This window comes from Hydra vulgaris, chromosome 11 (assembly GCF_038396675.1).
Source record: "Hydra vulgaris chromosome 11, alternate assembly HydraT2T_AEP".
Classification (NCBI taxonomy): Eukaryota; Metazoa; Cnidaria; class Hydrozoa; order Anthoathecata; family Hydridae; genus Hydra; species Hydra vulgaris.
The window spans coordinates 37,832,093-37,848,499 of record NC_088930.1 but is presented as its reverse complement, the minus strand read 5'-3'; the positions used below and the strand labels follow the sequence as shown (position 1 = coordinate 37,848,499).

Below are 16,407 nucleotides of genomic sequence, written 5' to 3'. Positions count from 1 at the left end.
TGCATTCGTATGTTAACGTTGTTCAAGTTATCTTATCATTATTCAATTCTTATTCATTAAATGACTTTCTAAAAAGCGTATTTTATGAAAGTCTTGATTTTTTTATAGAAGTTTAAAACTGAAACTTATCAATATCATATAAAAAATTAGTATTTTTATAGCATAGTTAATTATATGTAATTGATTCATAAAACGTAATTAAATGTAAGTTTTTTTCCGTTAATAACTGTTTCGCAACTTGCGGTGCGAAAGAATTTCGTTTCGAAAGAAATTTAGTTTTTTATCATTATTTTAAAAAATAAGAACTTAGAATGTTCATATGTTGCAATACTGAAAATAAATTTTTATTATAAACATTATGCTATATAAAAAAATTTTATTTTTTTTAAATTATATCCGTTTGACCATCAAATTTTTTTTATAGACTTCAAAACGTCGTTTAGCGAAAGAGCTCGTTTCTCAAGTGCAACTTCCGTAAGCGCTACTTTCGTATGTAGCAAAATAGTTTTATTTCGTAACTCAACTTGCGAAAGGCTACATTTCGTAAGTGGCATTTGTGAAATGAAAATAGACGGGTTTTTTTGTTCCCCAAAATTCGGTACGAAAAAAAATAATTCCTGAATCTCAATATCCTTCCGAAAGAATTTTATTGTTCCGGAATTGTACGAAATATTCCGGTTACGAATACCGGGAATACGAAATATTCCGGTTAACAACTCTAATCTAAGGTATTTAATTTGTTTATAAAAAGATTTTTATACTTTGTATAAATTTTAAGTTTCAAGTTCTTCATTATCGGTTCTCTGTGAAAATACCTGATGGTCTTTTTTGAGTATCGGCGTTTTTTATTTATTTATTTATTTTTATGATATCTTCACTTGTAGTTTTTCTCTAATATATTTGTACTTGTATCTTAAACATTGTAATAAAGAACAAAACTAAACAAAACAAAACTAAACAAAACAAAACAAAACAAAACAAAAAAGTAGTTCCTTCTTTAACTAGTTGATCTTCACTGGAACAAATTTCCTAAGTCTGTTCTAATAAAGACAACTGTTGATGATAGATAAATTATTTTTGATTACTAGTACAAAGTAGTAGAATGTAGTACACAAAAAATATAAACATTGAAAGTCCACATAATATTAACTAAATAAAAATTAAGTATAAAATAATAAATAAAATTTTTCGTTTCACCTTACACTAAAAATGTAACAAAAGATCCAATTTGCTTCAAACTTTATCCGATCCAATTTGCTTTAAATTTTGCCTAAAAATTACTTTTGTCATAAAAAGCAAGGGTAAGCTTGAGGGCAACCAAAGTTTTAAACCTAAAAATTTTGCATCATATATATATATATATATATATATATATATATATATATATATATATATATATATATATATATATATATATATATATATATATGTATATATATATATATATATATATATTGCTGTTGTATGATTTAGTATTAAAAATACTAAACTCTTGATTGTTGTAAAGTGCTCAATATTTAAGAAAATATATATTTTTTTAAAATTATATATATATATATATATATATATATATATATATATATAATATATATATATATATATATATATATATGCATCATATGTGTCTTTTAAAGTTAAGAGTTAAGACTCAATAAAAAGAAAACATAACAAACATCTCTTTTTTATTTCAGAAAAACGACAAACGGCTTTAATAAATTTTTTTCTTTCGACTTGGACTTGTGAACTACAGTAGCAACAAATTTGATGCCTAAAAGTTATACTTTTTAGGTGCATTTTTTGAATGGTCTATAAAAAAAAGTAATGATTTCAAAGCATATTTTAACTTTAATATTAATTTTTGGTTTTAGGTTTGGAAACTTCTTGTTTTCGGTTGTTGGTGCTGTCATATTAAAGGCGGTAATACCATTTTTATAATCTAACCACAAAGCAACAGTATGTACATGTTTGTTGAAACGGTATGTACATGTTTGTTGCAACAGTATGTACATGTTTGTTGCAACAGTATATACATGTTGATTTATAAACCTAAATATTGTATTAAAGTCAAAACTCTTTATTATCAGTGTTGTTTAACAATATTTCAATGTCTAAATTGGATTAAATCAGTTGGAAACTCGTCACCAGTTTATAAAAACTAATAAGAATAACAACTAAAATAACAACAAAAATAATAACTAGTAAATTATGCCTTGTAAAACGGAGATTTATTGGTTGTAAATAAATGTCATTTCCCACCTGAGCTAAAAACTCTCTCTGATTTAGTTGAACTTGCTGGAATAGCTAAAACTTGTCTAGCTAATGAAGAGAGTTCTGGCAATGTATTTGAATGCAATTTCCACCAATCAAGAATCGGAAAGTCTTTTTTGGCATCAGGGAGATATTCCCTGATGCCAAAAAATATTTAAAAATATTTAAAATCTAATTAAAATTTTTTAATTAGATTTTTAAAAAAAATCTAATTAAAAATCTAATTAAAAATCTAATTAAAAATCTAATTAAAAATTTAATTTGTTTTTGTCAAAAACAAATTAAATTTTTAATTAGATTTATTAAAATCACGTCAAAATATTAGTTAATTCAAAATACAAATTATTAAGCATTTTGTAAATTATAATAATTTTTAATTTGGAAAATAATATAATATTTAAGTCTCTTTCTTCTTCTCGCGAGAATTATCTATATCTTGTTTCTCACGAGAAGTCCTATTTCTCACGAGAAACGAGAACGAGACGAGATCCCGCTCATGGTTAGATAAAACCAAATTTATTTTGTTTCACAAAGTGAATAAATCAAAAAATATTCCCATCAAATTGCCTAATCTAATAATCAATAACACTAAGATTAAAAGAGAAAACTCAGTAAACTTTCTAGGCGTAATCTAAGATAAAAATTTACGTTGGAGTTAACATATAAAAAGTATTGAAAATAAAACATCAAAAAATTTAGCAATGATATATAGGATTAAACAATTTTTAAACAATAGTTATTAAAAAGTTTATATTTCTCTTTTATTCATTGTTATTTAATTTATTGCAATACTGCATGGCCAAATACAAACCATACAAAATTAAAAAAATTTTACTGTAAACAAAAACACGCGTGCAGAACAATATTTGGAGCTGATAGAACTGGACCTTGTAAGCCTCTTCTGCGTATACTTGGAGCATTATATATATATATAATCAACTTACACCAAGTGTTGAAGCTGATAGAACTGTACCTTGTGAGCCTCTTCTGCGTTTACTTGGAGCATTAAATATATATAAAATCACAATAAAGTAACAACTGTGTTGTCCCAAAATATAATTCAAAACTAACTTCATATTCAGTTCTTTATCGTTGACCGTACTTGTAGAAAATGTATCCCAAAATTGTAAATACTCATAAAACTAGTATAGAGTAGTTTAAAAATGAATCAAAACAGGTATTCTTGCTTTATTCTTGCTTATGAATTTTAATATATCCGATTTTAAATGTTTTTTTAAATTAAAACTCAAATACAAAAAAATAATTAATACAAAAATGTCACTGAGTGTTCAACATTTTTTTTATTACCTTAATTATGGTATTACCTCTATGGCGCTTGCTAATATATTTACGTTATTTCTATGAAGTATACTATTTTATTTATGTTATTTCTATGGTGTATATTAGTTTATTTACTTTTCGTTTTTAAATCTTCGTTTAAATTTTTAAGTTTTAAGCAAATGATAATATCTTATTTATTTTTTCTTATTCACTTGACTATTCATTAAATTTTTCTTTATCTTTTTACTTTTATATTTTTTTTAATAAATAGTTTGTTAACTATAGATATTTAAATATTACGGTTTTTGTAAATACGTGAGAAAGGGGCTCGGGATAAGTCTTCTTCTTGCCCCGCCAATATTTATTTTTATTCATAAATATAAATATTGGCGCCAATATTTATTTTTATATTATTAAACGGCAAAAAAAAAAAATTGTTCGAACGCATAAAATGATGTTTACATGAAAAAATTTAAATATTACTTTGATTAAAAAAAAATTTATTGCTTTTAGAGTACTGTATCTTCCATAGTATTCTAGTGTTTTAAGTGTATTTTATTATTTACTGTGTTGAAAAAACACAGTAAAAACACAATGAAATTTTCAATGGTAAAACAATAGTTTTTTTCTAATACTATATCATTTCTAAAAAATGTTGCAAACAACCGTAAGTTAAGAGTTACTAGAAATCAAAAAAAATGTTTAAAGCAAAAGTAAATCGGTCAGAAATGGTTGATTGGAGACTTGAAAAGATAAAGATTGTATAATTCAGTAAACTATAAAGACGTTTTTAGAGCATGAAAAGACAGCTACAGTAATAAGACTGCAACTTTTCTAAAGGACAAGTCAAACAATGATTGTATTAAAAGCAAAGTTAAAAAGATGCAACCCAACGACAATGGTGCAGTGGCTCAAGCTCGGCAGATAAAGCAGGTTTAATTATATTTAGGATGCGTTTTTGGATCTTTTCTGTAAGAGCATAATTAGATGATGCAGTTTAAATATGGCAACAGTATTCCATAATAAAGAAAACTATACAGATTGAGAGTAAAATTAAGAAAAAAGATACTGGCAAGCAAAATAAAGAGAAGCCTAAAGAAAACTTTGCAATTGATTGCGTATATGGTTTCCATTAGAAGTCAGTAATGAATTATAATTTTAAAAGACATAAAGAAGAAAACTTAGTAAAAAGGTTATCATTCATAAATATAAGAATTTCGACAATATTACAATAGCTGTTGATAGTAAATAACTGATTTTAGTTAAAATTTACAAACTACTCCATGCCGCAAACTGTTACAGGAGAGATCAGATTTAAGATTGGATGCCTGTTCTGAGCGATTGAATAAAGAAGGCTTTTTTTAAAAGACAGGTAAATGAATTTAAGTCATCTGTAAAATGAGCAAGTAGATGTATGATTTTTAGGAAGATCATTGAAGTAGATAAGAAATAAAAAGTATCAAGAATAAAACCTTGTGGTAAACTAGAACTTACTGGATATAAAGTGTTAGCCTTACTTTATTATACGGTTTGAAAAAAATGATTTCCTTATGTCGAGAGAAATAGCCTAAGCCTCGCGGCTTCCACTAATGCTCAATAGAATCTTTCAGTTACAGCAGCTAACAAGTCGGCCGTACAACGAGAAGTTTAAAAACCGTTTTAATTTTCAGAGAGTAATTAGACTCAAGATGGGATTTATTGATTAAAAACTCATACCGTTTGCTAATAATATTAAGAAAACTTATAAGAAGATGGTTGGATGCGTCCGAGTTTTTTCTAGAGTTTTTAAAAATTACAGAACAATGGAACTACTGATACCATTTATATCTTGATATTAATGGTCTCAGGACAACCAGAATCAGTCGGGTACTTATTAAATAGTTAGTAAAGAACTGAAGAGATTTCTTGAGAACACTTGTAAGAATATGACAGAAATGTTGCCAGTACGACAATTCGTAAATGCGGAGGCTGGAGTAATTTGGTTGTTAAACAATGGGTTATATTATTTAACTGGAATGACAAGAAGAATAGGGCCATTAGATTCAAGACTCAAATGAAAAGAAAAATTCTTTGGTAATAGTTTACTCTTATTCTTGAGAGAGGTAATAAAATTAATCTTACGAATGTTAAAGGAATATTACAACCACCCTTGTTAATGACAAAGAAAACCACGAAAAGAATTTTATTTAACTTTATAGTATAAGTAAGTAGTGCAATGATAGGGTGAGTCCAAAGAAGAAACATGTGATGAAAGTTTTGTAGAATTCAGTGCATGGTTGGAATAACCTAATTGAGACATAGCACAAGTTGGTTGTTTATGTGTAACCTTTTTTGTTTATTAAGTGTTTATTGTGTTTGAAGTTAAAGAAACCTTGACTTATTCATAGATAGAGTATGCATTCCAATTCCGTAACTCACATTAGGAGCCCGAAGTTGTAACTTCGGGCTCTTAATGTGAGCTTGACAATTCATACCAAAAGTACTAACAGGGACACGATCCAAGCGCAACATGGCACTGTTATTACACTAATAATTTACATCTGTTGATAGAACCTAAAATTTTATATCTGTTGATGGAATTGGTTTGTCTAATAGCTGAACTACAGGTTTTCCAAAACATTGTTACCAGGCCTCAAGACCATCAAACATTGTTACCAGGCCTCAAGACCATCAAACTGAGTTTTTTAAGCTGTATCTTCATCAGAAGATAACATGAGGAGTTATCTTCTGATGAAGATAGTAAAACCACTTTTTAAAATGCGCAAGCAAAAGTTTATGAGCAGAGTTAAGACGGTCTAGCAATCATCATTTTAGACAGGAAACAATATTACGCAGGTTTACTTCTATAAAAGGCTAATAAATGAAATAGATGTGCGAGGGTGATCAATAGAATTTTTTTGCTTATCCATTAAGTCTTCGCCTAGAAGTCTTTCTTCAAGACAGTTGGAGAACTAAATAATATTTTTATACAAATCAAGTTATACATATATCCAGTATAACTATAGTTATACATAATATTTAATACATAACTACTGTCAAGTACATTATAGGTCCTACATCTAATGTTCTTTCAATAGTTACTGCATCTTTTTACTATGTATATTTATCATACCTACAACGCAAGCCACACCACACAAACTATTTATAAAACGAATCATTCCACTTCAAATATTATCCCTTCTTGTCATCAGTCAGACCGAACACTAACAGCTTAGCTAACCATAACCATTACAATTACTACACCATTGATGTTTTAAAACTTTTATTATTCTATACAAATTACTCTAACCCCCTTTTTTATACTTACCATTCGATAACTACTTAAAAAACGAATAATTCTCCAGCTCTGATAACTACATAACAAACAAATAATTATACTCCAGCTCTGTTACATACAGCATCTGATAACTACTTAACAAACAAATAATTACACTCCAGCTCTGTTACATACACCCATACACACTCCTTTATAAAAGATAAGTAATAACACTTAAATTAAATTTAAATATAAATATATGTTATTGTTAAATTATTGTTTACACACTGTTAAAATATTAGGATAATGGTAATAAGGAGTTATTAAGCTGATAAAGAATAAAAAATACAAACTTCATAATATTACTAGATACCACATTACTTAACTTTAATAACCACTAATAATATTTTGATACTAAAAACTCATACTAAAGACACAAGCCATTATGAATACAATTAAATACGAAACAAGCCACCTTATACTTACAGTTTGATTAATTGACTAGAGGCTACCTGGTAACTGTTTTATAAAACGAATAATTCTATTCTACTTTAGATACTCCTCTTAACATTACAGTCATGTGACATATGCATAGTTAATTTTGTCATTTATATCAAATACAAAACACATTATTGTACCACATACATTTACCTGATACCGTACTCGACTATTATTTATTGCTCCTGTTTATATTTACTACATTTTACTTAGATCATTTTTTAGTACTTTTCTACTTAGAGGCTCTTTGTTTTCCATTGGACATCTGTCCTTTTGTACTTTTATCTCACTCGGCTACATTCTTTTTAACTTATTATGTATCTCTAAGGCGTTCACTGCTCGGAGAAGCTTCACTAAAATGCATTGCATTTACAAAAAAACTGTCAAAGATGAGCATCTTTATTGACTCTATATCTAGCTTTTACGTAGCCAAGTACCAAGAAAAGCGAACTCTACAAGGCAGCATGATATGGATCAGGAAATATTGAATTACATGTTATCAGTAGGTTAGAATCATCGTGATTACCCTGATAGTGATGATTCTAAACCTAAGATGGCCTGGTAACTATTTTGAATAATAAATGCAATTAATATATATCTGACCTGGGAATTATTAAAAGCATATGGTCTTTAGAACTGTTCTTTTTAAAATCAAATTGATTAAAGTATAACATATTGTTTTCAGTTACATGTTTATAAAGTTTTTTATAGTTAATTTGCTCAGTCATTTTTAAAAAGCAAGATAAGACAGAATATAGGTCTATAGTATGAAACTATTGTCTTATCACGAGGTTTAAAAAAAAGGTGTAATTTTAGCAATATTTCATTTTTACGCAATACGACCTGTTGTAAGTGAAAGAAAAAAAAATTAGTTAATTAAATTTCGATATCATCAAAAACAGATTTCACGACATTAACACTAACTTTGTCATCACATAGTTCACTTTGCTTTGAACTATATTCGTGCATAGTTATAAGAATTGTTGCAATAAACCTTTATTCCTAATGGAAACTTTGCAGCTAAATTTTGATTAAACTTAATGAAAATTCTGTAAAGTTTTTTAGTAATACCTATTTTAGTGAAAGCGAGTTTTACATCTATAAAAGAATTTGTGGTTAGTTGGTTATTCATTGTTTTATCATTCGTTGAATGATATTAAAACAGTAAAACTTGAGAAAAAATTTATACTAAAAAATGGTTATTTAACTAATTATAATATAAAAACACTTAAAACTTGTGAGTTTACTGATATATAGATTATAAAAGAACAAAAATAATAAAAAAAGTCATAAAAAGTGTATTTAAAAGTTGTTTTTTTCTTATTAATTAACTTATCTAAATAGTTCTTTCTTGTCAACCACTATTTAAAATAAAATAACTTTTATATGGGGCATGTCTAGTACGTACCAACAAAAGTATTGCTTACATTACCTAAATATTTTCATACTAATGAAAGCAGATTGTTACAAATTATACTTAGATTTATAATTAGTTTTAGCTCCGATTTGTCTAGATAAATTTACAACTTAAATATTGAAAGTTCCAGTTACAGTGCAAACAAATTGATCCATAATGTTTACTACCAAATTAATAAAAACAAAAATTCTAGCTTATTTAAAATATTTCGTTTAATGTATGACAAAAACACATCAATATTGTAAAGATTTGAGCAGTTCACAAAAAATCTTGAAAAACAAATTTTCTTAAAGCATAGATTGTAAAAGAAAAGTTGTGTCGTTAAATATTAAATTGATAATAATTTTCAGATTTTGTGAAAAACCTTAACGTAACATCTGAAAAAAAATTAGTTTACAAACTTAAAAAACACAGTATTTCTAACCAAATTCTTGATTAGATACGTTTTTATCAGAATACATATTGGATACATTTTTATCAGAAATAAATAAAAAATAAACAAAACGAAAGCAAAGAATGGTTTAAGGGAAAACCAAATATAATTGGGTAACTGTTACAAATAAAGCACTCAAAAAATCATTTAACAGGTCCAATTGTTGACTACATTTATAAAGGGTATTGTCAATTACTTGAAACCAATTTTGAAGTTAAACTATATTCAGCCTTAATGTTACTATAAGTTTTAGGCCATGACTATAAAAGGTAAAATTATTATAAGTCCATATTATTTATTATTATATAAACATCCCATTTTGCCCCAAGCATGGAGCAAAAAGGGGCATTTGTGTATTTTTTTTAAAGTTTAATAAATTATAAAGTTTACATTCTATGGAGTTTATTGGTTTTATTACAATGTTGTCAATGTTGTATTATTTTATTTTTAAGTAAAATTCTATTGATTTTTATAACTTTTGTTGCTCTAAAAGGGCTTTTTTCTTAAGTACGCCGTGTTACCCCAGTTTGCCCAATATATATATATATATATATATATATATATATATATATATATATATATATATATATATATATATATATATATATATATATATATATATATATATATATATATATATATATATATATATATATATATATATATATATATATATATATATATATATATATATATATATATATATATATATATATATATATATGGTAAATCTAAAGTTTAGCAACCTACAATAATTTTATCACTTTGCTTTAAAAAAGGCGAAGGAGAGTAACTGATCAACAAAACGACTATTTTCATAGCCACATATCTTTTAAAAATACATCAGCAGGTACAATAATTATTATTGTTTAATTAAAAAACTCATATAAAGAAATAACAATAACAAGCAATTGTTTAATTAAAAAACTCATATAAAGAAATAACAATAACAAGCAATTGTTTAATTAAAAAATTCAAATAAATAAATAAAAGTAACAAGCAATTGTTTAATTAAAAAACTCAAATAAATAAATAACATTAACAAGCAATTGTTTAATTAAAAAACTCAAATAAATAAATAACAATAACAAGCAATTGTTTAATTAAAAAACTCAAATAAATAAATAAAAATAACAAGCAATTGTTTAATTAAAAAACTCAAATAAATAAATAACATTAACAAGCAATTGTTTAATTAAAAAACTCAAATAAATAAATAACAATAACAAGCAATTGTTTAATTAAAAAACTCAAATAAATAAATAACATTAACAAGCAATTGTTTAATTCAAAAACTCAAATAAATAAATAACAATAACAAGCAATTGTTTAATCAAAAAACTCAAATAAATATATAACATTAACAAGCAATGGTTTAATTAAAAAACTCAAATAAATAAATAACAATAACGAGCAATTGTTTAATTAAAAAACTCAAATAAATTAATAACAATAACAAACAATTGTTTAATTAAAAAACTCAAATAAATGAATAACATTAACAAGCAATTGTTTAAATAAAAAACTCAAATAAATAAATAACATTAACAAGCAATTGTTTAATTAAAAAACTCAAATAAATAAATAACATTAACAAGCAATTGTTTAATTAAAAAGGCATTAATAGAGATTAATGAAAGTAGTATTAGGTAATAAAAAAACGTAATAAATATAACATACATATTAAAAAATTACAGTAACAAATTTAATAAATTACTCAAATTAATAACTAATAATCTAATAATTATTAACAGAAACTAATCCAGATTGTAAAATAGACTAGTTGAAGGGAAGACAAAGTCAAAAATTGTTTATAATTGTGGTACAGTCTCAGTACTATATTTATTACAACGGCAAGTCAAAATGGCGCCTTTGCGTTGAAAAAGGAAATTTTGAAATGAAGTTTGTAACCTTTGAAAGCTGAAATCAAATGATTTGAAATTGAAATCAAGTGATTTACTCTCTTATAAAATTTTTTTAAGATTCTAATAATTAGGTATAAATATGAAAATTTTAAACAATCTCTACTACTTGTTTGAACCTTATCTTTTGCTTCCCTGTTTAACTCTAGGTTTGTTAAGGTCTTAAAGAACATTTTTTCCGCAAGTAACTTATTCTGTTTCTCCTGAATGTTATTTTGTGTTGTAGTATTTTTGCTGTGTTTTTTTTGCTTGTTTTTTTTTTATTTATCTATTTATTTAAGGTGTCCCGAGAAATCTTAAGTATTATCGCAGAGCACCGCGGAAGAGCATTTGAAAGGATGTTCACACCTCCTTCCTTTTCGGTATTATAAACCTTTCCCAGAGGCGGCGTTGAACCACGGATCTCTAACTAAATGAGGAAAGCGCGCTTACCACTGCGCTACGGCTAATTATTATTTAAAAACATATTTCAATATTTTAAATATAGCATTTGAAATACCTTTTTGCATAACCGGCAAAAGTACTACCGAAATTCTTATCTAAACAATTATAAATTCAATTCTAATCTAGAAATTTATTATTAGTTTATTCATTCAACAAGAACAACATAAAATAATAACAATATACTTAGAGGGTATCCGCGAAATGTAAAATATTTTTAAAAAATATATAAAACATTAAAAAAAGATCATATTTTAAGAAATATAAAGCATTTTATATTATTTAATAATGCATTTATCATATGTAAAGTTATTTATAAATTTCTAAAGAATAAAATGTATTTTTTATATAACTATAATTCACTATATTTAAAGATATTAAATAAATAGCAAAGCATACACTTTTAAAAAAATCTTTCGTTGCTATACCATTCAAAACTAATCTTCTCATATTGCGATACCAACTACAAAAATCAAAATTATTGGTAACAAAAAAGATTGCCATTTTTGTATTCTTTATACAATAGCTATATTGCTAAGAAGTAAGTTAATGCTTGTTTTATCTAGAAACACTAAGGAGTTGAATTATTAGTCCTGCAAAAACATTGTCTTAAATCAGCGTTTTGCGGCGAGTTGCTTATTTTTGGTACTAATGTAATTCGTATTCTAGTGAACTCCATCGACTTTAAACACTTAGAGATCGTTGGTATAGGTGCATTTATAGTCTTTTCAACGAGGTTAGTCATGTTCAATTAGCAATTGATTTTAAGATATAAGTGTCTCATCATACGAGCTGCGCCTTTCTTCTTTTTTTACTGATATGGTTTTATCATTACTAAGTACTTGACTGATTTTATCAGAATTAGAACGTTTCTCAGAAACTAATATTTCAACTTCTTCCGCAATTTCTTTTAACTCCATTTTTCTATGAAATGACTTTCTTATGATTCTTACGACACTATTTGTTCTCTTTTTTTCTTTTTCTCTCTTATTTTCCATTTATCGATTAAAACAACAAAAGTAAATCTTGATTAATAAATTTTAATTACAAGCATAGTAAGACATGATTCCATGTGTATCGCCTTTAAAATGATTTCTCTAGTTAAAAAAAAAGCATTTATTTATTATGGATATAGTCTATTTTTCTAATTTCTATTTTTCATTGTACTTATTATAAACTTAAAATTATAACAAAGGTTATCCACCATATAAAATCTAGTTTATGTATACAAAGGTTTTCAGGGTTAATTACGTAATTAAACTAATTAAATGTTTTACATTTTCTTGAAATTTGTTTTATCTTTTCTAAAAAAAGGTTCGTGTTTTCTTTGAAAATGTTTTGTATTTTCCATAAAATTTTTTATACTTTCTCAAAAAAAGTTTCATGTTTTCTAAAAAATGTTTTATATTTTCCTAAAAAAAGTTCGCATAAACCCTGTAATATTGTTTACGAATTTTATAAACTTCCATATTTTATTTGCAATGACTGCTTTGAATACTTATAAGCATTAAAACAACTTTTTATCATTGGACAACTATATTTATATATTGAGTAAATATATTGAATAAAATCTGTATACTCTTTAATAAATCTTTGAAAAAACCTGTTGGATTCTTCTACTTTACTACTATTGAAAAAAATAGATATGTTCCCATTAAATATAAATTTATAAATCTCATTTTCAACTTGATCATGACTTTTGTTTGAGCTCCTAACATTTTTAGGTTGTCAAAAATAAATTTTGTACTGTCTTCAGATTCAATCCATCATCAACCCAGGTAGTTGAAGCGGCAGCAGCTCTGGAAAACTTCAAATCTACAAGCATTTTTTATTTAATATTGATTAGAAAAATTTTCAATTTAATTTAAAATAGAACATTTTTTTACCTTAGGCTGTATATTGCAACATTTTGAACACTTTTAGTAATATATTTAGAGTATTTTTACCTACACAGAAAACAAAGAACTGGATTTAGCGTTGAATTCTTTATATAAAAGTTCATCTTAAGTCATTTAAAAATATTTTTTCTTATTTAATTTTTATTAATTTTGTCTTTACTTTTTTTTTTTTAAAGTTTCTTTCTTAGAACAACTTAAAGTTATTTTAACTTGTCTCTTGTGTACCTATTTTTAAAAGATATTTGAAACAATCCTATATTATTTAGTAATATAATAAATGTCAGTGATAGCAGTTTTAAACTCCCTCAGATCAATTTTATGTTGCATTGTTTACTTTCTCATTTTAATAAATCTAAATTTATCAAAATGAGAAAGTAAGTCATAAAGAAGTAAAAGCAAAGCCATTACAAACATTAAGAAGCTTTTGAACATCTTAAGATAAGTTAAATGAAAAAAATATCATCAGGGTATAGTAAATGACTATCAATCGAAGGAATTAAACAGCAGCCAATTTGAACTCTATCATATTGTCCTCTGAGATTACTAAAGTAATACTAGTTGTTGCTGTTGTTTGTTATTTTATATCTTAAAATTGTTGTTACTATTGGTATAAATGTTAAAAAAGCTAATAAATGTTTATGCATTTTATCTTTCTTTTTTTCATTGTTGTTATAATTTAAAAAAATAAATTTTTAGAGTTTTTTAATGTTTTTATTTTTATTTTTGATTAAATCAATTTTTTTTTCAAATTTAGAAATTCAGTACTTAATTGAACCTTATGATCTTCCAAACTGCTATTTTGATTTGGATTTGAATACCACTGAAAAATTTATAACCTATAATTGCAGTGGCGGGTTAAAGTTTTTGCTTGTGAATGGTAATTTTTTATACTATATGCTTTGCTTTTACATTATACAAATATATATATATATATATATATATATATATATATATATATATATATATATATATATATATATATATATATATATATATATATATATATATATATATATATATATATATATATATATATATATATATAGTGGTGTAGGAAGATTTTTAAATGTTTGAAATAACCTACTTTTAAACAAAAAGAATATTCCAAATTTTTCTACGTTCATATGTATGACGAAAAGATTATTCATTAAAAACTACTGTGATTTTGTAGCTATTCGTTTAAGTATCACCTGAACATTGTTAGAGATAAGAGTTCTACAAAAATATGGGTGTGTAACAAAGCATTCATATATATATTTGGTCTGAAATGCGCAAACATTTCAACTCAAGATGTATACTACTCCAGGTAACTGTCATTTTACTCTTTCAACATTCACATACTTTCTACTCAAAAAGTATACTTTTATTGCTATGATGAAACCGTAGGCAACAAAGACTCAGATGATGTATGTTCTATGCTTCATGATTTTTTTAATTATCATTTGCCTGAAAATGTAAAGTATATCAAATTGTTTTGCGATTCCTGTGCAGGACAAAATAAAAACTGGACAATTTTGCGTTTCTTTTATCATCTAGTTCATAAAATAGAAACACATGCCTATTGGTGCTTCACACTCTGTTATTTCTCCTGTGGTTAAAAATAAGAATGGTGACATCTCCGATTCTGCTAATTATCGTCCAATTGCTTTGGTGACAACTTTCTCCAAGATTTTGGAACATATATTTGTCTTACGCCTTAATGAAAGTTCACTGAGACTCCAAACCAATTTGGATTTAAGAAAAACCATAGCACTTTTATGCCAGTTCTTATTTTAAAAGATTTTTCAAATTTTTATCTATCACATGGCTCAAGTATGCATGTGGCATTTATTTTATTTTATTAGTAAAGCTTTTGATAGAGTTCGCTTTGATACATTATTTACGAAACTATCTAAAATTATCTCTGGTGTAACTTTACGCTTACTTATTGTCTGATATGTTGGTCAAATAGCTCAGATCCTTTGGGGTGGAATATTATCGAAAACATTTAATATCAGTAATCATTTAATATCAGTGATATTATCGAAAACATTTAATATCAGTGCGGCCGTGGCGCAGTGGTTAGAGCGCTTGCTTTATAAGCAGGAGATCAAGGTTCGAAACGAGCTCAGGACAAATTTTCGCGTCACGGTAAGGAAGGAGGCGTGAACTTCCTGGTTAAATGCACTTCCGCGGTGCTCTGTGACGAGACCGTTAGGACTTCTTGGGGCACCTAAAATAAAAAAAATAAAAAAATAAAAAAGTAATGGAGTGCGACAAGGAGGTGTACTGTCTCCTCTTCTATTTAATATATATATTAACGATCTTAGTGTTTTACTCAATAAAACTACCGTAGGCTTTTGCTTGGGTCCTTCTCTTGTTAACCATCTTCTTTATGTTGATGATATTTTCCTGTGTGCACCCTCAGCCAAAGGTCTCCAGATCTTACTTGATTTATGCTCCAGTTATGCTGTGAAACATGATATAGTTTATAACAATACTAAGTCTCAAATAATGTTTTTTGAAATTTATAAACCCCTTATAAATAGCCCTAGTTTCACATTATCTGGCATGGTTCTTACATACACTAGTCATTATAAATATCTGGGTCACTTGATCTCAAACGATATGCAGGATGACAAAGATATTTTAAAACACGTGCGCTCTATCTATGCTAAAGCTAACCTCATCAGTAGAAAGTTCAGCTTTACACAGATACAAACAAAGATCGTGTTATTTAATGCCTTTTGCAGCCTAATCTATGGTTGTCAGCTGTGGTATCTTTGGAGAAAAAACTCATTCCATCGCCTATGTGTTGCATATAATAATGCACTTCGCTTGATATTAAACAAGCCACCATGGAACAGTGCAAGTGAATTATTTGTGAAACATGGTGCCCATTCATTTAATGTTGTAATTCGCAAGCAACAATACTCCTCACTGTTACTGCTGCAGAAAAGTGAGAACCTCGTAATAAAAGCTTTTGTTAACTCAGACAGGTTTTTGCTGTCTCC

The 16,407-nt window shown here is 26.3% G+C and overlaps 1 protein-coding gene across 3 annotated transcripts in view; it reads left to right on the top strand.

The window, feature by feature from the left end:
* Nucleotides 1-16,407, top strand: part of LOC105846914 (phosphatidylinositol phosphatase PTPRQ) — a 146,565-nt gene that overhangs the window by 13,415 nt on the left and 116,743 nt on the right. For all 3 annotated transcript variants that reach the window (XM_065810984.1, XM_065810983.1, XM_065810982.1), the window contains exons 2-3: nucleotides 1,869-1,917; nucleotides 14,169-14,291. In XM_065810984.1, the coding sequence (XP_065667056.1) occupies nucleotides 1,869-1,917; nucleotides 14,169-14,291 (172 nt within the window). The remainder of the gene's footprint in view (nucleotides 1-1,868; nucleotides 1,918-14,168; nucleotides 14,292-16,407) is intronic.